The sequence below is a fragment of the Curcuma longa genome, chromosome 16 (genome assembly GCF_044706935.1).
Source record: "Curcuma longa cultivar G26 ecotype Majalengka, Jawa Barat chromosome 16, ITB_CL_G26_1.1, whole genome shotgun sequence".
Taxonomy (NCBI): Eukaryota; Viridiplantae; Streptophyta; class Magnoliopsida; order Zingiberales; family Zingiberaceae; genus Curcuma; species Curcuma longa.
In genome coordinates this window covers 3,385,521-3,409,036 of record NC_133876.1, presented here as the reverse complement: position 1 = coordinate 3,409,036, position 23,516 = coordinate 3,385,521, and the positions used below count along the sequence as shown (strand labels likewise).

Below are 23,516 nucleotides of genomic sequence, written 5' to 3'. Positions count from 1 at the left end.
ACAAATGAGGTGGGAGAGTTAGTCAACCAAATGCATGGTTGATTTAAAAAATTGAAAACAAGCTACACACAATCAAAAAAAAATGAAGGGTTATAAATGAATTGAACGTGAACGCTTATGAGTTAAGATTTAGAGACCTAAAAATATACATTGCATTGAATAACAATTTTGTATTTTAAATAAATTTTTTGGGCGGTTTTTCACACATGTATAGGAGTTTGATTAGATTCTAAAATTTCTGAATTTGAATGTTTTCTTTGTTTTGAATATTATTGGTGCAAAAATAACAATTTTTGGGGGAGAAACAAAAGATAAAGGGGAGTTGCTCTAAGGGGAGGGAAAAATTCAAAATTTTTTTATTGCCATGCTTTAGTAAGTTGATTCATTAGAATTCATGTTTAATCTTAGGTTGCATGTTTGAATTTTTTTTTTTAATTTTCAATCATTATTTTTTATAAATTGTCAAAAGGGAGAGAAAATGAACTTTAAATTATAACTTTTTATAGTATCCTGAATGATTTAGGAAAAATTTCATTTTATTACCCTAGCTTATTTAGAGTTATCAAACATTAAAAATAATCTGTACAAATATATCCCAAGTAGTCAAATTTAACCAAGTGATTTTGATAAAATTTGCAATTAAGCTTAATGTTGTGTTTATTGATGTATTTGTCAACTATGTATGCACATAATACTTCAAGCCCAACCGAAGTTAGCAAATAAAGAAGTTCAAGTAAATTAATGTTGATTGAATATTTGGTGAATGGAGAAGTTCAATAAGTGTTAAAGACTTTTTGATAGAGAAAGACATGAAGACAAGACTCTTGGCAAAGGAAGATTAAGGTGAGGTTCTTTGGCAAAGGAAGGCTAGAAGGTGGTGCATCTTAGCAAGCAAAAGAAGTCTCAAAGGCAGGACTCTTGACAAATAAAAGAAAATTTAAAAATAAGACATCTTGACATGTGAAATGTGAGAGGTTAGGAGTGATATAATTTTAATTTTGGATAGTTTTTATCTAAACATAAAGTCAACTAAGAAATTTATGTTTTTAAGTCATAGTTGATGATTCAATCAATGGAAGTTTGATTTCAGTCAACTAAAGATGTTCTGCTTGTAAATAGTAAAATTTTATTTTAAATTGTGTCAATTGAAAGTGAATTTAATTGATTAAAGTTTGAGTTGAGTTAACCAAACTATTGTTTGAATTTAAAAATAAGACCGCTCAAGTGGATCTTCTCCATTTGGTTGATTGACATGTTTTGAGTCATTTAGGTTGCATTTGAGTTGATTTTATTTTTCAATCAATTGGAATCACAATCAACATAAAGATAAGCTTGTCCTATGATCTAGTTAAAATCGATTGATAGATGTTGAATCATCGATAATAGATTTGAGTCAACTTGACAATTATTCAATCACTTAAATAATAACAAAGACTATATAAATAGAAGGATGAGATAGAAGGATGAGACAGAAGGAGAGGAGGTCATCCTTCAATGAGGTTACAATAAAAAAAAAAAGGTCACAATTCTACTACTACACTTTATTTTTATTGTACTATCTATAGTCTTTTATTTTATATCTTAAAATTTGTAGCTCTAAATTTAGTCATATTGCTAGTGCAATCTTAGATTTTTTTTATTTTATTATTTTTATCGTTGTAAAAGACTTTTGTAAGAGATTTCTTTAACTCTAATAAGGAGAAAAAAAATAGCAAGCATTGCTATAGGAGTTAAAAGAATTATGCCAACATTGCTATCATGATAATACTTTGATCCATCCACTAAAAATTACTTTTGAAAGAAGATAGAAATAATAAAATTCAAAACAATTTTCAACTAGGAATAAAAGCCGAAAACAAGATCAATCAAGTTACGACAACAAGATCAGACAAATAAACACAATAAACTCGAATCCATACATAGACTTCACCAGGATAGCATCATATATACCACAGAGCAGAACGAAGAAGAAACCCTTTTGTTTGTTTGTTTTTTTTTAATATAATTTTATAGATGATATCAATGAGCCGGGTAGCTGATCAACCATTCCGAGATCAATGAGCGATCGCCTCGTCGGAGAAGACACGGCCAATACGCTCCGTGGGGACGAAGGGGAGGTAGGCAGAGACCGCATAGCCCTTGTCGGCGGAGTAGGTGACCGCCTGGTTGTACTTCTCGGAGAGGTGAGCAGCGGCGGGAACGACGACCTGGGCCACCTGGGGAACCAGCGGAAGGCGGTTCAGCGACCGCCAGGCAGACGCAGCAGCCAGCTCCGCGGCAGGTTCATACTTGGCGTAGAGCGCCTTCACCGCCGGCTCGTACTTGACGTACACGGAGTGGGCGAGGCCAGCAGTAGAAGCGATCAGGCCGGTGCGCTGGACCTCGCCGGCGGTTGACCTTGCCATCGCCGAGGCATCCTTCACAGCTGAAGGGATGCGTCGCTCCAGCTCCTCCACCGATTCCCCAACCTGCACAAGAGTGTGCATTTTAACAAAAAGATCGATCTCTCTCTCTCAATTCTATTCATTAGCAGTTCAAAATTTTCAAAACAAATATCCTCATTCTCTTCGCTTCCAATTATCGAGACGAAAAACCAGACAAACTCGAGGAACACCAAAGCGCAGGCAAGAGGAATAAGATAAAAAGAAATGAACCTTTTGGTCGACGAATACGAGGAAGTCGAAGGGAACATCACGAAACCTGTCATAGACGGGTCCGACGACAGTTTTGACAGCACCCTCGAGGCTCTGCACGCCGGGCTTCAGCGGCCCCGCGCTCTCCTTGGAAAATGCATAGATCTGAGAAGCGTAAAGCAGCGTCTGGATGGCGGCCGCGTTCACGAACGCCAGGTACCTCAGCCTCTCGCGCTCCGCCTCCGCCTCCGCCCCCGGTTCGGGCTACATCACCACACCGATCGGATTGATCATTCACATTCGAATAAATCAGAAACCAAAATCGAATTGAACAAGATTATCAGGACACTTACGGAAGAGGAAAGGTGGGCGACTTGGGGGAGCGATTCCTCGGCCATCGTCGAATCGAGAGATGGAATTGGGGAGACGGGAGTTCGAAGGAAGAAGCGAATTGGGGGAAGAAATGGATGGTTCGGGGTCGTTATAAAGGGAGGAGGTGGGATCGGACGGTGGGAAAGGAAAGAAGGGTTTCGACTTTCGACACCGCGTGAGGCGAAAGGCGACCGTCGTAGCGGTGGTGGCGTTACGATATTTGGTATCGTGTCGTGGGTGATTTCGTATTGACGACTTCGTGACGAAGGAAACGATATGTCGGCTCCGCCGGTTTTATGCAGACGGAACTGAGACAGGCGAACCAACCGACCACGAAGACATTTTAAATAAATTAATATAAAACTAATGGTTTATTTTAAAAAAATATTGAAAATTTTACATCGTATAATCCGAATAAATATTTAATTATTCTTACACTTTGTTATATTATATTTTAAAGTATATAAATATTTATATAAATGTCATTCGTTCGTGCAAATAGTGAATTCATGTTGTACAATTTGACTTCGTTCTTAGGGGAAGGGAGGTATGCAGCTATGGCTTTCAATAGCTCTTTCGTAATGTTGAAAAGACTCAGACTTGGATGCGTTCGAGTTTCTGTGCTCGAACAGTATAGTGCGGTATTTGTACGCGATGGTATTCGAACGAGTCAAAGCAGTACCCTGCGGTACTCAAACGAAGCAGAGCAATACTCGGCGGTACTCGGACGATGCGAAGTAGTGCTCGGCGGTACTCGGATAAAGCGGAGTAGTACTCGATGGTACTTGGCCGAGTTGGTGCAGTACTCAGAGATGCTCGGACGAGGTAGAAGAGTACTCGGCGGTACTTGATAGAGTCGGAGAAGTGCTCAACAGTACTCAGACAATCCGGAGCACTACTCAGTGTCGAGGCCTGTGGTTTCCATAGTGTCCTTAAAATAGATTCATCCTCTCTTAAGTGCTTTCGAAGGTGATGAACGACTGTTTCCCATAATACAATGACAAGACCGGCAACACGATCAAGCACAAATCGTTCTCGGCGAACTGATTACACCCAAAGACTATCACCGGAAAGGGGAAGCAGAGAAAAGGGAAGTAGGGATAGAGGGAAAAAAACTATATTTTTTATTACTCACATTGCTTCCTCTTTTATAACTTTGTAACATATCCCCATTAATCTCCAATTAATGATATAATTAATGAATTAATGACTTGATTTGAAATAACACTCGGTCGTTTCAACGAGGTAATTAACTCGTCCGTTTCACCATAGCCACCATTAATTAAACGGGATGGCAAAATATTGGTTGATCCACTTGGGCAAATTATGCCTGATTGATCGTGCATTCGACGCGTGTAGGTCGTGCTCGCACACAAGTCGCCTTGTGGTTAGTGCAAATCGAGCCCTAAATTTGCACCCCTTGTGCACCCATGCATGAGAGAGAGAGCCTCTCCCCATGCATATGTTCACAACATCAATGCTTATGATACATTATAAACCAACCAAGTTACACCTTAACTATCAATATGAGATTAAACTCTTCTATATGAGGGTCTTCTTCATCCTTCCATTTCTTTGTTTCCATTCACATTTCTAACAATTCACTTATCATCTCTAAGGCTACACTTTTCTTAAAAAAATAAAATATGTTATGATACATTTATTGTTTTGTATTCATAAAAAAAAAAGTAGCATATGAAAAGTCATCTATTTTTTAAATTAAAAAAATTTTCAATCAATATGGTCAAATTACTCCATCACTCCTATTAGACATCTAGAAGTTTTGGTCATAACCTTACTTACAAAATATAGCTATTAATTTAGGTTTGGTTCATCGGATTGATCCACTCGGTCAAATAATTTAGACGGATTGAGTTGAAATTTTATCAATCCATTTTAAGATGGGTTCAAATGGGTTGATCCGCCTAGATTCGCGATCCGCGTGGGTTGGCCCGCGGGTTGAGAAAGTTTATTTATTTATTTTAAATTTTAAAATTAAAGTAGAAAATTCAATGAATGAATTAGTGGATTTGATCCGTCTAAATTACAATTCAAACTTAAAAATTTCAACTTGATCAATTTAAACTGTAATCTAAATTTAAAATTTTTAATATTTTGACATACCTATGGGTTGACCTGTCTAACCCGCAACTCACTTTGAGATGAGTTGGATTAGAGATTTTTCAACCCGCTAAGTTGGTGGGTCGATCCACCCCACCTCGTCATATGATGAGTTTTTAATAGATTGGCTCACCCCGCAATGGGTTGGTCCGTTTGACAGCTACCTATAAAATGGGTGAAAGTGGTGGAAGTCATCCATGATCCCTCGAGAGCTTTTCCTTGCATTTCTTTAGGTAGTAAACTCCTGAGCTAAGCTTTTGGTAGTTTCAAGTGACAAACATAGTCTTGATAGGAGTAAAAGTGATTGAACGGTTGGTTGGTTTAACCCCCATCTATAGTTTGGTAGACGTTGGAGGATTTAGTTCTCGCATTTATAGTATCCTCTCTTTAGACACATTGAGGGGAGTGTAGGGAATGAACAATCTCAGAGGCTTGACACATGAGGTTGGGCGATAGTCTACTAGCTTGTCCCTCTAGCTTCCCGGTAGATCAAGCGACAACTTTCTACTCTTGCTTTGACATTGCATTTCCTTAACATTACTGTACTTCTTGGCTTTGACCAAGAAGTTCATTGTTGGGGGCCTTCTCACCAAAGATGAAAAGAAGTCTCACTCTTTCAAACCATGGGATAAGGCGTGGTCAACACCTCGAGCATAGCAGAAGGTGCCTCCAACACCATTCTCGTAAAATGCTTGATGTATTTCCAGAATGAATCTCGGTGTTGTTGCTTGAGCCTGAATAGACTCAAGGGTTCTATTGGGGCTTCTTACAAATAGCAAAATGGTGCAAGAAGAAAGAGCCAAAGTCATCAAAAGAGTTGATGACGTTAGGTTTCAAGGTGTTGAATCATTGTTATGTGAGCCCCACTAAAGTTGTTAGGTTTCAAGGTGTTGAATCATTGTTATGTGAGCCCCACTAAAGTTGTTAAGAATACCTAGCACTTCACTCAGCAATATACTAGTGGAGAAGGATTGTATTCTCAAATCGACATAGGTGGTCCTCCGAATTAGAGGATCCAATGTACCCACCTAAGGAACTTGTGTTGGTGCAATCGACTTCTAGTCAAGGATGATCAAGCTCAAGTTGGCTCGAGTTAAGTCTTAACATTTGATCAATATGTTTGTTGGTTGAGTAAGAAGTCTAAGTGGATCACGGTTGACTAGATATTTGATAGTCAGAAGTCTAATAGAGAGTTAATAAGTGGAGAAGTATAAGTAGGTCATGGAGGATTGAACACTTGGCAAGGATGAAGTCGTGAAGTCCAAGTGAGTTAAAATTGATCAGACACTTGTCAATCGTGGAAGTCTTGACAGATCATGGATAACCGAATGTTAGGCATAAGAAGGGAAGTCCAAATAAGTCAAGGAGAACAAGATGCAAGACAATGGTGAAATCTTGACAGATCAAGGTTGATCGAATGTAAGGAAGTGGTGAAGTCCTAGTAAGTCACAGTTGATCGAATACTAGGTAACGATGAAGTTTCAACAACTCAAAGTTGTTGATAGGATGATAGGCAATGAGCAAGTTCTAACAGATTAAAGTTGATTGAATATTAGATAAAAATCCAAACAAATCAAGATTGACCATATGCTAGGTAGAGAAAATCCAAATAGGTTGAGATCAATTGAATGTTAGACGACGATGAAATCCGACATGTTATGGTTGGTTAAATGCTAGACAATGAGGAAGTTCTAATAGGTAAAGATTAATCGAATGCTAGACAAAGGAAGTCTCAATAAGTTAATATTGACTAGATGCTAACCAAAGAAAGTTCCAATAGATAAAGATTGATCAGATGCTAGAAAAATGAAGTCCTTGTAGGTTAAGATCAATCAGATACTAGACAAAGCAAGAATTTAGTGTTAGTAAGGCTAAAATAGAGGTATCAGTTGATTGCTAAATAGTAATAATCGACTGATAGACCCGTAAACTTCAAACTCAGTTTTGAAGGGTTTAAGGGGTTTTGTTGCACATCAGTCAAGTCTCTCACTCATTTGATGGTACATCAGTCGATTGATAGATTTGAGCAATCAACTAATGATATTATAGTAGCAAATAAAATATTTGAAACTTAACTAATCAACTTGGTTGATTAGGATTAATCGATTAATTAATAATAATAATCAATTATTGCAGTGAAAAGAAGGTTTTTGTGTCGAGTTGGGAACTCAACTGCTACATCAACAGCTGATTAAGGAATAATAATAGTTGATTGATATTGGTCAAAGTTGAGTTGGAAAGAGTCATTCTGCAAGTGCAACGTGTTAGTGTAGATAACATCTGATAATCAAACTTGTGTTTTGATATCTGACAAATAGTTTACAGTTAGATATTATATATTTGATGTGGGTGTTTAATAAGGAAAATCCTAATGGGTTAAGAGGATCGAACACTAGACAACCAAGTCTTAGTGGATCAGGAGAATCAAATACCAGATAGAGAAAGGCCAGATGGATTGATGAACTGAACATCTGACAAATTACACTTGATGGGTCAGCAGGATAGGACATCAAGTAGGAGGAAGCTCTGGCGGATCGATCAGACACTAAGCAAAAAAGCCTAAACAGGTCAGTTGGATTGGATGTTTGACAGATAGGTAAGTAAGATAAGTTTAGAGAGGTTCTTTTGAATTGAAGGTAGTAAGGAGTGTCTCAGTCTTAGGACGAGGTAGTCCTTTGACCTAGACGTTGATCTGACTAAGACACCAATATAGGTTTCAAAATCGAGATCAGACAGTTTTTACTATCAAAATAATAGAGCATGCATGGTCATATTTTTGCTAACTCTATTTTGCAGAACTATTACTACTTTTATATATTGTGCTAACTTCATTTTACATAATAGGATTTTAGTTGATCGAATAGTAGTTCTGATCGACCGGATGATTCGAGCCACCGAACAAGGGAGTTTGGTTAACAGATAACTAATGTGTCAAACAGAGCTGAGTTGGCAACATCTGATTGGATCATGGTATGCGACTGGAGACAAGATTGAAAGGCAAATCAGTCGACCAATATTGTGGATCTGGTGAACGAACACGAATCCAATTAGGGGATCGAGCGGGATGTGATCCAATCGTAGAAGGAAAGATCAAGATCAGTCGACCGTTCTCATGTATGAGGCAACCGAAAAATTAGATCGAGTGGGATGTGATTCGACCCTGGAAGGAAAGGTCAGAAATGGTTGACTGTTCTGATGGATTGGGCGATCAAAAAAGCAAATCAAGCAGAATATTTATCCAATCCGCTAATGAACTTGGATGGAAAGATGAAACAGTATTTTTTCAGTCGATCGAATTCGATGATCAATCGACTGAAAAGGAGGATTTCAAACACGAATTGAGTGAGATTAGATCTTTATTAGTCGATCGAAAAAGGCTATTCAATCAACCACTAAGGTCTTATAAAAGAAGCCTCAAAGGCAGAGATTAAAAATTTAATCCTTCCAAGCAATCTCTTCGATCAAGTCATATTTTGCTCATCTGTACAATGATTCTCTTTGGCAACCTTCCTTGAGTTCTGAATCTCTAAGTTTGATAGTAATTCGTATTTTAATTTTGTATCACATTTCATTTATAAGAGACTCGATAAAGTGTTACCATAACCTCTACACTTGTAAGAAGTTTCTCCACTTCCAAAAGGTTTTCGGAAGAAAAAAATATAGAGGTGCCTATTTAGGAAGCAATCCATATAATGGATCATAAGTTTTGGAGTAGCATTTCTAGAGGATTATGAACTAAGTAAAATAATTATGTCACTTACTTTTTGTTTGGCTTTTAATTATTTTACTGCATTCTGATTTGATTTAAAAAATAAAAGAAAGTTTTAAAAAGTGAGTGATATTCACCCCCTTTATCGTACTTTTCGATCCTTTAATTATAACATTTAAATTCAATAGATCAATCAATTGATGGGTTACAATAATTGATTGTTATGCAAAAATTAGACATGAGACTATAAAAGAAGGGTTTCAATGAGGATTTTAGAACTAGTTCTTGGGGGTCTTGAAGGATAATGTTGTTGCATTTTTAGACCTTAAGAGGTAATACAAAACAATCAACGAGCAAAGTGTTTGTTTACATTGTATTTCATATTCACATTTATTTTTGTATTTGATTATATTGTTTTATAAGAACAGGTCTTGTTAGAGATTTCTCTGCCTCCGAAAAATTTATGCCTCTGAAAGATTTATGATAAGAAGAAACATAATAGTATTATCACTAAGACTATGCCGTGGAGTAGGAATGAGTGATTTTGAACCACGTAAACATAGTAGTATTATCACTAAGACTATGCTTGTGCTTTATTTTTATATTTCGCTGCATATGCCGTGGAGTAGGAATGAGTGATTTTGAACCACGTAAAACCCCGATGTCGTGCTTGTGCTTTATTTTTATATTTCGCTGCATATGTAACTTTTTGTAAGCAAGCACATAAGAACAATTGATCTGAAGTGAAGTGAATCGCTATTAATCCATCAATGACGTCACAGGTCCCAACATATTAGAAATTCACAAGCAACTCCTTTACCAAAATCTTTGTGGAGAAGGGGGTCCCCTTTTGGGAAGAGGCTCACTTGAGGGCTTTCTTTGCCCCAAAGCAATCGATAGGGTGCCTCTTAGAGTTTGGTTGCTAAGCTCATTTTCCTCGTGTTTACCTCAGCAGTATGTTAAGTCCCTCATGGACAGACAACCGAAACAAAATGGTTTGACAAGCCATCTGACCAATGTAAAAGAATCCAAGTTGTTCAACGGGAATCTAGCAAGAAAACAGCTCAATAATCAAACCAAAAAAGAACACAAATAGGGTTCTTTAACATTTTAAGCCACAGAGCATAAATAGTTTTAGCTCCAGCACCTTTGATCTCTGAAATGACCCACTCAGACCGCTGCAAAAGCCTTCTTACCACCACCACTAGTCGACCCCGCTGGAATGACTTTCAACACGTTGAACCTCACAGTCTTAGACAAAGGCCTGAAGAGGAAGGTTACTGACAAAATCTTAATTATCAAAAAATTAAGCATGACAGCAAACATTGTTGACTTCACAGGATCAGAGACGAAGATCAAAAGATAAATACTTGAATGGATACACAATAAATGAGCCTGCTATCAAAAGTATTATTGACCATGACATATTAGCTGTTAAACAAGCTCACCTGCACTGCCCAATGATAACATGGTCACCCTCCTTCACACGGAAGCAGGGAGAAATATGTGCTGGAATATTTGAGTGCCTCTTCTCATATCTATAAAAGAAAACAGAAAAGTCTGTCATCTTCCAATAGAACTTATGGTAAAACAAGAATCACATACCTTTGATATTTCTTCACATAGTGAAGATAGTTTCTCCTTACAATAATGGTTCTGTTCATCTTAGCACTATGGCATGTACCAGCTAAAATTCGGCCCCTAATTGATACGGTTCCAGTGAATGGACATTTCTTATCAATATAAGTTCCTGTCACATGAAATAAACAGAATGTGACACAAAAAACAAATCCACGTTGATACTAGCCTGATTATGACATCAATAAAAAGTGTTATTAACAAATATGAATTGTACGAAATCACTGTATCCATAAACAAAAGAGCATAAAAAACAGTGCATATCAGTGCACTTCATCCTTAAAAATGAACATAATAATAAGATATACAAGTAAGATTGGTGTGCTAGTAAACATAAAACTTCAGGGTATATTCTCTCTAAACCCAGAGCGCCTCTGTAACTCTACAACCATGAGCACCTCTGTAACTCTACAACCATGTGACAATGTAAAAGATCAACAAAAATTATTGAATTGAAATGTCTTATAAAAAGTACGAAAACAGCTATCTAACTATCAGAACATGAGAACATTTCTGATGTTTTCAACCAAATAAGGAACCAAGAGTTCAAAGGTACTGTTCAAATGGAGTCATACAACTAGACCCGACCCGGACCCATAACCGGATCAACAGGCCGGTTACCCGTTGACCCAGTTAAACAGGTCAAAACCGAAATGGCTCATCTGGGGCCGGGCTGGAACCGGAACCGACCTATCTGGGTCCAGGCCGGTTCCAATTTCGGTTCCAGCTCGAAATTAACTGTGTTCAAACTGCCGGTTCAGCTTTTTCTTCTCATTTTACCGCCAGTCCCTTCAGATCACACCCAACGCCTTCGATTCTGCTTCTCCATCTTTGCACCTCCAATCCCCGGCGCAATCATTGCAAGAACCGGATTAGCAATGGAATGGGTTAGGTGGACAAGAAATTGGAAGAAGAAGAAGCATCTCTGATCAAGGGAAGAGGAAGTCATCGAGGGCTTGAAGAAGGCGCTGATCTTCATTAGCAACTTCGGCTAGCTCCAATGAGCTCGGCAACAACACAAAGAGAGCAAGAAAAAGGTAAAACAGAGTATTCTTGCTGTGCAAATAAAATCCTACAAAACAAGAAAGAAAAGAAAAGAGAAGAGGAGAGGAGAGGGCTGCTCTTGTAGTGGAAATAAAACCTTAGAAGAGAAGGGATGCTGCAGCAGCAAGATGCTACTTTGATTGTTGCTAAAAAAACACAGAAACGAAAAGAGAAAAGGAAGGATAAGATAAGGATGGAAAGAAGCTAGTGCGTGGAAAGAAGAGAAAGAGGGGGTGATCGATGCGTGGAAAGGAGAACAAGTGGTGCCCATGGTGGACGGTGGGTTTGGAGTGCAACGGCATGCAAGGGAGAAAAATTCTAGGAGAAAAGAAAAGAATTTTTTTATATTTTTTATAAATTTAAAATAACAATAATAATAATCTTGAACCGTCATGAACCGTGAAACAATGGTTCCGAACTATGAACGGTAACCGTCTTAGATGGTTAGGTTAAGGGTCGACGTTCTTCCAAACCGTGGTCGGGTCTACATACTATGTGTATTCAGTTATGGACAACATTATATATTTTGTGATGGATATCTGTCGAATATAATGGCAAGGGAACCAATTATAGGTGCTCAATACGCACTTAAGACCTTAGATATCCCAAAATCAAATTTATTGAGCCAAATGAAAAGTTTTATCGAAAGATACTAAAGACTAGAATAATGAGCAATGATGAGAAATTTGTTGAAGTGTGCGATGAATACAACATCAATCAAGTTTTATCCCACAAAATGGGATTAGCTATATGGATCCTTTTACGTCAGACTTCATCCTCTACTATATCATCATCTATATTTAAATACTTTATCTTGTTTTATTGTTGCTAACCAAGTTGTTTTTGATCTTTCTCTTCCTCATTAAATGTGCATATTTATCATAATTTCACATCGTCTAACTGTAACATTTATTGATAATCTAAATACATGTCCTTACCATTTTAAATGTGTTTCCAATGCTTTTCCTCAAAATATGCAACTAAGATTTAAAATTTCGAGTCATGCTAGAATTTCGATCTCGGACCAGAACGATACGGTTTCAATACCATATCATACCATACTGATACGGTTTCGATATTTTTTAATTTTTAAATATAAGTGTTTATTACTTAAAAATTAATTTTATTCATATTTGATTATTATATATGTTATATTTTAAGGTGTTGAGTTCATATTTCAATATTTTTTCATAAGATAATGCCTATTAAATTTTTACAATAGCTACATACAAGTATAAATTTAAAAATTATTTTAAACAATAACTAACTCTTAAAATTTTAAATTATAAAATTATTTGAAAGGCTCAAAAATAATTATAAAATTATTTCAAGGTCTTAAATTATATTTTTGATGTATTTGTAAATTTTTTACTTTTAAAAATTTATTTGAAATATTTAAGAATTATATTTTTAAAATAAAATTATTTAAATTCACATTCAATTTTCAATATATATTAAAATTTTAAAATTATTTTATAAAATTTTAATATTATTTAAAAACATAAAAATAATTTTTAATATTTTATAACTATTATTAATAATATATTATGTTTATAACTATTATATAGTTATATAATAATTAATAACTTATTTATAATAAAAAAATACTTATTTAAAAAATAAAAAATTTAACCTTAAAAAAATCACGACAACAACCGCAAGCGAAAGCCACCATGATCGCGATGTCGTTGTCAGTCAATGAGCAAAATGGTAAATTCCATCCATGCCGATCGGCACAATACGAAATTTAAATCCATGGGTGCAACCCTAATGCTATGTTTACTTCATACAGCGGATGAAAAAAAGAAAGGAATCCCTAGGGAAAATAAATCCCTAGGGAAGAGAAAGGAAATCCCTCGCCGCAGGGAGAGTAAACGGCGGAAAAGCATTCCGCCGCAGGGGGAGAGGAAGACGCTGCTCTGCTTTTCCGATGGTTCTTCGGAAAACCCTTGCCGCCGCCGCCACCATCGACGGGCGCCTGGAGCACGGCGGAGAAGGACGCCCAGATCAACCTCATGCTCGAAGGGTTAATTCGACATTGTCGACTCTGTGAAGGAGAAGCTGGAAGCTTCCTGCAAGGGAGATGTCTCCTGCGCCGACCTCTGTGAAGGAGAAGCTGGAAGCTTCCTGCAAGGGACATTGTCGACTTTGGTTTGATTGGATGTTAATTAGGAATATGCTTGGATAGTATAGTACAGAGGGATTCACTACGAGGTGCCGTCCGGGAGAAGAGACGGAAGGATCTCTGTTGCCTCCGACACCGACATCCTCCCTTCGCCGGACTTCAAGCTCGCCGAGCTCACTGACTTGTTCGTCTCCAAGGGCTTGAGCCAGAGTGAGATGATCGTCCTCTCCGGAGCTCACTCGGTGGGCATTACGCACTGCGACGCTTTCTCGAAGCGGCTGGACTCGGCGGACCCCAGGCTGGACACGAAGTACGCGGCGGCGTTGAGGAAGCAGTGCCCGCCGGCGAGCAACAACACCGTCTCGATGGACCCGACGTCGACGCACAAGTTCGACAACCATTACTACCGCCTCGTGCTGGCCAACGCGGCCCCTTCACCTCTGACGACACCCTGCTGTCCGCGCGGAGCACGGCGGCACAGGTGAAGCAGCTCACTCATCCGCCCGTCCGTCCTTGTTCCGCCCGATTTCGGGGTGATGGATTTTTAGGAAAAAATGATCCGCTGATGGATAAAATTTCCATCCTTTCTTAAAAATTTGTAAAAGTAAACGATGGATGAATACATACTGAGGAAAGTTTTCCTCTGATTTGCTTTCCGCCCTCCCAAGTAAACAGGGCATAACTCTCTCGTTCTCATTTCTTATCCTGTCCATCCTCGTATATTTGCACATGCAATTTAATATCCTCATCTCTGCGACTTTCATCTTCTACTCGTGTGCTCGAATTATAGCCCAATATTCAAGTCCATATACCATAGCAAGTCTATCTGTCATTTTATAGAACTTTCCTTTAAGTCTTAGAAGTGTTTTACGATCACAAAAAAACACCTGATGCTCTCCTCCATCTTAATCATTCTACTTATATTATATGTAAGACATCTCAATTACAGAAAATTCATCATCTCCTATTTTAACAATTACCGTATTACATTTAATATTACTAAATTTAAATTTCATATACACAATCTTCACTCTGCTAAATCTAAAACCTAATATTTCCTACCAAGATTCAAGCTTAACATTTACTCATCATCTATTAAAATAATATCATCTGCAAACAGTATATACCATGGTAATATGTCTTGGATGTGACATAATTTGCAAGATAAATTCTCTTAAATCAATAATTGCAAAGTTTGGCATAAATAATTTATAATTTGATAAGCATTGAACTTGGAAGCCTTGAACATTTTAATTTTTATGCTGCCTTTTATTTGCATTATCTGAAATATATAAAATCCCTCCTATTGAACAGCTAGGTTGATTACTTTGAAATGATATACGACAGATAAAATATATGTTTATCGAAACTAGTAGATTTAATAACTCTAACATCATATGGCATGCCTAATTACCCCCTCCCGTTTTTATACTTTTTCAAAATGACAACATTTTCAAAGTTAAGAACACCCCACCCCTTTTCAAACTTGAACACCTTTTGGAAAATGCCCCTTCCTTTATCACTAATTAATAGTGGCCTTTAGTTTCTGATAGACACATGCACAGCATGTGACAAGGAAAGAGAGGGTTAATTTCTGTAATTATTTTTTTATGGGTTTGATGTCAAAAAATCAAAGATTATAGCTACTTTGAAATTGTAGACAAGGCTAGAGACACTTCATGATTTGTCAACTTTAATTTGATGGAAAATTTCACTGCAAGTGGATTTGCGAAATAAACACTTTATGCTAATTTTAAGCTGATTCTAATGGCACAAATTAGACCATATAACAGTTGAAGATTTTGGTCAACATGTATATCAAAAAAAAAATACCCTACAAAAACTCATTTTAATGAAAAGGAATTTTGTGGCAGTTTTATGCCACTTATAATACTGCACACTGACTTGAAAATTCTGTAATATAATATCTGGAGAGCGTTTAGTCCCTTTATGTTTGTTAACAGAACTAGAGAGACCTATCAGGATCTTTTGCCTAAAAATTTATTTCAATAAACAATTCAACCACTAAGATGATCTGAGAATTAGACAATTCTTTGTTAGTTATAATGGCATGAGTTAATTTAAAGTTATGCTGTCTAAAAATCAAAGATTTTAACTACTTTAAGCTTGTCAACACTACTAGAAAAGAATCATATTTTGTTATCTGAAAAAAGTTTAGTTCTACCACAAGTTGATATGTAAAACAACTAGTGTGAAGGCATTATCACATGCAGTATCTGTGAACATTAGCCTCCATTAGTTGTTGATGGATGAGCACCATGGATTTTAAAATCTGAGGCTTAAGACTATAACTGAACACAATGTTTATGAACAAGATTGATGCTCAACTCCATAAAAGTTCATATATGTTGGTTCAATTAAATAAACTACGCTAGCTCGTTAGCATTCATGAACAAAGCTCATAAAAACAATTTATGCATAAACTTTATTTATTAACTTCATCATATTTAATTAAATCTTTTTATTTTATATTTAAAGATATAAAATACATGATGCATATCTTATACATTTTGTACTTTTATATTATTTATAATATATTAAAAATGAGAATATAATATGCTCCATTTATTAGATCAATGTCTTATTAAAATTGTAAATATACTCATATATTTTCACACATTGTAAGAATAATGACCAAGTTTGAATTTAGACAAACTTGGCTTGACTTAGCTCGTTTTCAACCTATTGAGCAATAAGATAACTTTAAAAGTATAAAGCATTTTGAAAAAATGTGTAAACTGTGGGGCAAAACAAAATTTTCTCTCAATATGTTCCTGTGCCTTACATCTCATGTATGAGCTTTAAAAACATTGGAAATAACATATTGACATCCAACAATCAAATCACACAATAGAAAAAACAACTCTGGAACCAACATTCAGAGATATTGAGTTACCAGGCTAATTATTTAATGGTATATCATAGAACGGATAATTAGTGACTAAGAAGCTCTCACCAAATTGCCATTACAAAGTTATTGAAAATTTCTTAAAAATTAAAAAACTTTCAATGTTGGATTTTCATTTTTCTAAAAACAAATACTAAAACAAAGAACATATATGGCATAAATTTGCTCAAAAATGATACAATGCAGGAAAAGTTAGCAAATGAAACGTAGCATGACAAATTACGTGGCATTCCACGTGTGTCATGCCACATGGAGTTTTTTTTCCTGCGAATGGGCGCTCTTCGTCAGATTTCTTTTATTGAGCTTCTGCCCAAAACCACAGAAATCGTTTTCCCTCCTCCCCGAATCCATTTTCATGCCACCTCCCTGCGAATCCTTTTCCTCTCGTTTTCCCTCCTCCCCGAATCCTTTTCCTCACTCCCCGAAACCCTACCTTCCCCTCCTCCCCGAAACCCTACCTTCCCCTCTCCCCGAAATTTCCCTGTCGCGTTGAAGGAGGAAACCTTCGAAACCCTTTTCCTTCTCCAACGCGACCGTCGCCGCATCACTGTCGTCGTCGCTACCAGCCTCCGGCCGACGCTTCTCTGCCGTCGTCGCTACTTCCTTCTCCAACGCGACCGCCGCCGCATCACTGTCGTCGTCGCTACCAACCTCCGCCCGACGATTCTCTGTCGTGAGCAATCAGAGAACAACCTTCCTCTTAAATCCAACTTTGAATAACTGTCTATTCTTCTTAAAATAGTTGTAACTTCAATTAATAATTAGCATTTCCAACTTCCAAGTCTGATGTCTTCTGTTTTCTTTTGGACTAAGTTCCAATATTATTGCTTGATTCTGAACTCTAGAGCATTGAGTATTAGATTGGCGATGTGCTTATGCTTTCTCAAAGTGTATTATGTTGTTCTATGTCCTTATTCTTTGTCAAAGTTTATTTGTTGTCCTATCATTCCTCAACAATATGAAATTTGTCGAATTGTTTTTATTTTGAGATGATCTTGTCATGTATATCTCAAATATTTGTTCTTGTGCCTTGTGCTGTAGCATTGAATTTTAAGGAGGTAGTGTGTGCTTCTTCTCTTGTATTGTACTGAAATTACTGTCTACATGAGTACATTCACTAAAAAAGGGAATGATGCAAAGGCAGCAAGCTTATCCAACTATTTTCGTCAATAATGGTTTCATGTATACCATGTGCTATGACAAGTTTCCTATACTTCCTCGAGCCTTCTTTGCTGAAACCTGAATACTGCTTATTTTTTATTTTTTCCTTTTGTTTGTGGTTTAGATGGAATTTAATATTTCTCACTAGGAACAAGACATAATATGCGAGAGTTTTTTTTTTTGCTACTTTAAGTTGGTCATTGATTTTCACCTTGTTTGAATTTAGGTCCTAAAATTATCATGGAGCTAGTAAGGATTGAATCATGTGTGCCATTGAATGATAGTGATTTACAAGCATTAGGTGATTCATCAAGTAGTAAGGAAATTGATACTCCACAAGTTGGCATGTATTTTTCATCTGAGGAGGAAGCTCGTGATTTTTACAAAACGTATGCTCAAGGTCTTGGTTTTGGTATTTCAAAAATGTACTCTAAAAAAGGGGATGATGGTCAACAGAAGTATATTTCATTTGGATGTTCAAAAAATGGTAAGAGCGTTCAAAAAGTTAAAAATTCCTTTTATCCTAGACCTTGTAGCAAAACGGATTGCAAAGCACGCATGAACATTAAAGTCCAGGATGATGGGTTATTTCTCATTACTAGTATTCACCTTGAACACAATCATGCGTTAAGTCCAAGGAAGTCAAGACATTTTAGATGCAACAAAGTGTTAGATTCCCAAACTAAGAGGAAATTAGAGTTGAATGATCAAGCGGGAATAACATTGAGTAAAAGTTTTCAATCATTTGTTGCTGAAGCAGGTGGCTATGAAAATTTATCGTTTGATGAGAGAAAATGCAGAAATTATGTGGTTGAAGCACGCAAATTAAGACTTGGGCATGGTGATGCAAAAGCATTAAATAATTACTTTTGTCGAATGCAAAGTAGAAATTCAGATTTCTTTTATACGATTGATGTAGATGAAGATTGTCGTATAAGAAATATATTTTGGGCTGATGCTAGATGTAGGGCTTCATATGAGTATTTTTCTGATGTCATTACATTTGATACTACATATCTCACCAATAGTTATGATATGTCATTTGCTCCATTTGTTGGAGTAAATCATCATGGTGAATCCTTGTTACTTGGTTGTGGCTTAATATCCAGGGAAGACTCTGAAACATTCATTTGGCTATTTAAATCATGGTTGGCATGCATGAGAGGACGAGCTCCACGAGGCATTATTACGGATCAGTGCAAAGCCATAGAAATTGCAATTCTTGAGGTATTTCCAGACTCTCATCATCGCTTTTGTCTTTGGCATATAATGAACAAAATACCAGCCAAGTTTGGTAGTCATGTCAACTATAAGTTGATAAAGAAAAATCTGAAAAATATTGTTTATAATTCTTTAACTCCTGAAGAATGTGATAGCAATTGGAAAAAATTGATTGAAGATTTTACTTTGGAGAACAATGATTGGTTGAGTTCTTTATGGGGTTGTCGTCATAAGTGGATGCCTGTGTATGTGAAAGATAAATTTTGGGCAGGGATGTCAACAAGTCAAAGAAGTGAGAGTATGAATGCCTTTTTTGATGGTTATGTTCATTCGAAAACAACTTTGAAGCAGTTTGTTGAACAGTATGACAATGCTTTGAAAAGCAAGATTGAAAAGGAAAATAATTCTGATTTTGTATCTTTCAATTCAATTATTCCGGTCATTAGTGGTCATCCAATTGAAAAGCAATTTCAAAGTGTTTATACTAATAAGATATTCAAGTTGTTTCAGGATGAAATCAGGAGTTTGATGTTTTGTAACACTTCCTTTGTGAAGCAAGAAGGGTCAACTATCTTATATGAAGTGGTGGAAATTGTATTGGGAAAAGAGGGAGCAACTCCAAAAAATATTTCATTGTTGGTACAATATAATGAGGTGGACTGTGAGATGAAATGTTTGTGCCGTCTCTTTGAGTTTCGAGGAATTTTGTGTAGACATATGCTTTCTGTTCTTATCAAAACAAATGTCACTAGAGTTCAAGAAAAGTATATTTTGGAACGATGGCGCAAAGACATTAAACGTCGGTATCAAGGTATCACCAATATTTATGATGATTCTTATTATAATGAAGAAGAAAGACAAAGATATAATAATCTTCAACCCTTGATACAAGAAGTCCATCAGCTTGGGTCCAAAAATCCTGAGAGATTCTCTATTTTAATGGGGATATTGAAAGATGCAAAACAAAGACTCATGGATAATAATATTGATGATTCGTTAGATGGTGATCATGATAGCAACACGATACATGGGGAATCAAGAATTGAGAACAAGAAGTTCCACACTCCACTAAAAGTAAGATCTCGTGGACGTCCACCAACGAAAAGAAAGCAATCTAAAGTTGAGCAAATTGTGAAAAAGGCGGCGACAAAGAGTAGAAATCAAGCTAAGGTTTAATTGATTTTACTTTGGTTTTATGTTTTGGATATAATTTATTTTACTTTTTGTTATTTGTTAATATTGAACATAAGTTCTTTGTCGACAGGGTGTGAGAGGTGGCGGCAAAGAGCAAGAAGATTTGTCAAATTTTTAAAGATTTATAATGGGAAGATTCATAATGGTTGCAAAGTTACAGAAAATCTGCAGGTTAGTTTTTAGGCAATTGATTTTTGACAATGCTCCTAAGTTTGCACTTTTTAGGCAATAGATTCTGTTCTATTGAAGATTTGTTAGTCTAGATTCTAGATTATGTTCTATTGCATTCTGTTCTATTGAAACTTAATGTATTGCATTCTGTTCTATTGAAACAGTCATTTCTATTTCCTCTTAGTAGTCAGCACATGTCAGAACATATTCAAGAAATTCAAGAATCAGTAAGACTTGCATTTCTGAAGTCTTTCTTGGGATTTGCAGGTATTTGTCATCACTATTGTAACACAAATGTGATAAGTTTGTTTCTGTTTAGGATCATGCATCTTGTTCATCATTGTGCAATCATTTCAGGTTACCTTGAGCGAATTGGTAGTGAACTTTCTCACTGGAAGCTACTTATAGTTTTGCTGCTTCTCAGATGGTGGTTGTGCTGCTTCTCTTTTTGATTTCCATCGGAAGCTACTTACTGGTCAGATGGTGGTTGTAATGCATTGCAGACTCAAATTGAACAACTTAAATTGATTCCTATTTTTCTCTCGTTTGTGAGTGTAATGCATTGTAGTCTACATGTGATTGGTCTCTTCATCTAGATGTGTCTGTATCTTCTCTGAACATGTGATTGTCATCTTAACTTCTGTTCTCTTTTTGGTATTTAACATATATTACATATTTGCATATAATAAATCAGTCATAATTTTCTATTACTACCATAAAAATTATTTTAAATCAGATACATTTTTATTTTATAATTAAAACATGGTGAATACAAAGTGAGAGTTAGTTTTGTTAAATAAGATTTTATAATTTTCATCACTCTCAAACCATCTTTTGTTACATTGTGCCAAATAAATTTCATTTCTTCTGAAATTGAAAATTTTTTAATTTTTTATTTCATTAAAAGGATACATATAAAGAATTGGATTCTCAAAAACAGCCTTGAAATCCATAAAATAACCAAAATTTAAAGAAAAAAGAAGCAAAATAAAAAATCATAAAAGAAAGAGAAATCAAAGCTCTCACCTTCGATGGCCTCCCTTGGGGTCTTGAACCCGAGTCCAATATTCTTCCAAAATCTGTTTCCACCCTTACCTGGCTTCTTGCCTTTTCCAGATTTCTTTGAACTGCATTGCCAACCATATAAACATCAGAGAAAATAAACAAGCAAATCCAAGACATTGGTAAATCAACATCATGTGTCATACCTAAGAAACACCTTTGGCTGTTTGAGGAAGGCCTTCTCTGTCTGAACAGAATTATTTTAAGCAAAAAAAACCTCAGTCAGTCAAGTGGAATATAATCATCCACAAGAAATAGCACATTACCCTTTTAACTAAAAGGAAATAATTGCATATATGTCCCTTATAAACATATTTAGCACTTTAAATTTAAATTTTTACAAATATGTCACTGTAAAAATCAGGCAGAACTATGCCTTTAGTTTTTTCCTGAAATAGTAACAATAAATTTTAGTGGACACTATTGCCCTCAAATTTTAAAATAGGAACAAATATGTCTTTGAATTTTGATCAATTATTGATATTTAGAGTAGTTTATCATATACTATTTTATCTAGTGTTTTAAAATGGAATTAATATGTTTTATAATGATATTTGAATAAGAAAAATACATTTATGTATTTAAAATGACATTTGAATGGAGAAGAAAATAATTAAAATGAAACAGAAAATAAAATGAAGCATTTGAATGTATAAAAATACATTTATATATTTTAGAATGACATTTGAGTGAGCAAGAAACTAATTGAAATGAAATAAAATATAAAATGAATAATAAAGAGAAAAATGAAATGATTGTTATAATTTTAACTAAATATCATTAATCCAAGTTTAGTTCAAACTGATTGCATATTGCCAAACGGAAAAACCTTGGTGGTTAAATCAACACAATTGGATAACCTCCAATTTGGAGAGTTCTGAAACTACATAATGGCTATTTTATGTCATGAATCGACCGCAAATGGCCAAGAAAAAAATTACATGGTATCAGGCACTTAAAAAATTGAAATGTCAGTAGAACTAAATCTAATCAAAATATGGGAACACCATGACCCACAAAGTTTATCATCTGCTTATCAAACCAAGAACTACAAATCTACATTATTATTAATTTCGATCGTCTCGGCGCTTCAGGATACATACGGGGCTCAGAAACTCCGAAGCTAGATTTCAACCGCTTTAGTAAAGCCCATACGTGATAAAGACTTCGTATTGTAACAAAACCATGACTCAAGTTCCACAAAATTATATATATCAAGACGAGAAAACCTAAAATAACTAAAACTCTTAAGAATAAAATGAGAAAAGAAAGGAGATGAGAGTGCCGACCTGTTCCGCCATAATGGATGAGCAAAGTGAGCTCGATCAACCAGATGATTAAGCGCAGCAGGAGGGAGGAAAGATTATCTCGGCGGCTCCGGTTGTCAACCCTAACGAGATTATATGCACGTAGTGGTGGAAATCGCATGATTGTGATCAACGGATAGGATTAGACGTCAGGATTTTGTCCGACCGATCCGATTTTTTAAATTTAAAATTAAAGCAAAGACGGCAATTAATCAAATGGCGCACTTAATCGTAGAATTAGACTTAAATTTTATATTTCTTATGATTTCATTCCTTTTTTTTTTCAAGTATCAGGTTTTCTCAAACATCGAACATAAAAAAAAATTTTATATCCGAGCCATCCAAAAGTTTCATTTGAGACACGTGCTTACCTTACCTCTACAAGATTTACAGTCAACTATTCCTATACAAAACACTAATTCCGGATTTTTTTCAAAGAAGTTGAAGAAAAACCTTAAAAATCAATTGTTCTCCAAAGAATATTGATTGAGATTTAGGGATAGCAACTTATTCGATATTTTCTCATCAATTTTCTTTAAGATTTATTCATATATGTGTTATACCAGATACAGTTTTGTTTCATTGTGATATAATTGTATAATAGGTAAAGACAAATGGTTTATATCAAGTAAAATTATTAAAGGTTTAGAAAATATTATTTTTGAATTTTTTTGTCGTCAATTGACATTGAATGTAAATATATATATATATATATATATATATATATATATATATATATATTTATATGTGGTTTTCGTTTTAGTTTGTCTACATTTACTATTTGGTGCTAAACTTTCAAACCTAAAAAATGTACAATAATTCTCACTCA

General features: G+C 35.7%; 2 protein-coding genes and 1 pseudogene across 2 annotated transcripts; 1 reads left to right on the top strand and 2 right to left on the bottom strand.

Annotated features, from left to right (window-relative positions):
* Window positions 1-1,811: 1,811 nt before the first annotated feature.
* LOC141847472 (REF/SRPP-like protein OsI_017815) lies at window positions 1,812-3,100 on the bottom strand. The gene is made up of 3 exons (XM_074735521.1): window positions 2,987-3,100; window positions 2,655-2,897; window positions 1,812-2,468 (listed from the first exon to the last, which is right to left on the bottom strand). Exons 1-3 carry the CDS (start codon window positions 3,029-3,031, stop codon window positions 2,055-2,057), a joined length of 702 nt encoding a protein of 233 aa, XP_074591622.1. The 5' UTR covers window positions 3,032-3,100; the 3' UTR covers window positions 1,812-2,054.
* Window positions 3,101-9,820: 6,720 nt separating this feature from the next.
* Window positions 9,821-22,754, bottom strand: LOC141847401 (small ribosomal subunit protein uS17-like). The gene is made up of 6 exons (XM_074735445.1): window positions 22,670-22,754; window positions 21,527-21,567; window positions 21,345-21,445; window positions 10,441-10,585; window positions 10,284-10,373; window positions 9,821-10,099 (listed from the first exon to the last, which is right to left on the bottom strand). The coding sequence occupies exons 1-6, from the start codon at window positions 22,679-22,681 to the stop codon at window positions 10,006-10,008; spliced, it is 483 nt and encodes a 160-aa protein (XP_074591546.1). The 5' UTR covers window positions 22,682-22,754; the 3' UTR covers window positions 9,821-10,005.
* LOC141847499 (peroxidase 5-like) lies at window positions 13,200-14,234 on the top strand (annotated as a pseudogene).
* Window positions 22,755-23,516: the final 762 nt, after the last annotated feature.

Excerpts from the sequence above, each read along its gene's own strand:
- LOC141847472 (XM_074735521.1), bottom strand. The coding sequence starts at position 3,031 with ATGGCCGAGGAATCGCTCCCCCAAGTCGCCCACCTTTCCTCTTCC. Across the intron at positions 2,898-2,986 it reads TCGCCCACCTTTCCTCTTCC|CCCGAACCGGGGGCGGAGGC; the intron begins GTAAGTGTCCTG and ends GTGGTGATGTAG. Across the intron at positions 2,469-2,654 it reads TCGTATTCGTCGACCAAAAG|GTTGGGGAATCGGTGGAGGA; the intron begins GTTCATTTCTTT and ends ACTCTTGTGCAG.
- LOC141847401 (XM_074735445.1), bottom strand. Across the intron at positions 10,586-21,344 it reads CCCAAGGGAGGCCATCGAAG|GAACTTATATTGATAAGAAA; the intron begins GTGAGAGCTTTG and ends TTCATGTGACAG. Across the intron at positions 10,100-10,283 it reads GTTATCATTGGGCAGTGCAG|GCCTTTGTCTAAGACTGTGA; the intron begins GTGAGCTTGTTT and ends CTTCCTCTTCAG.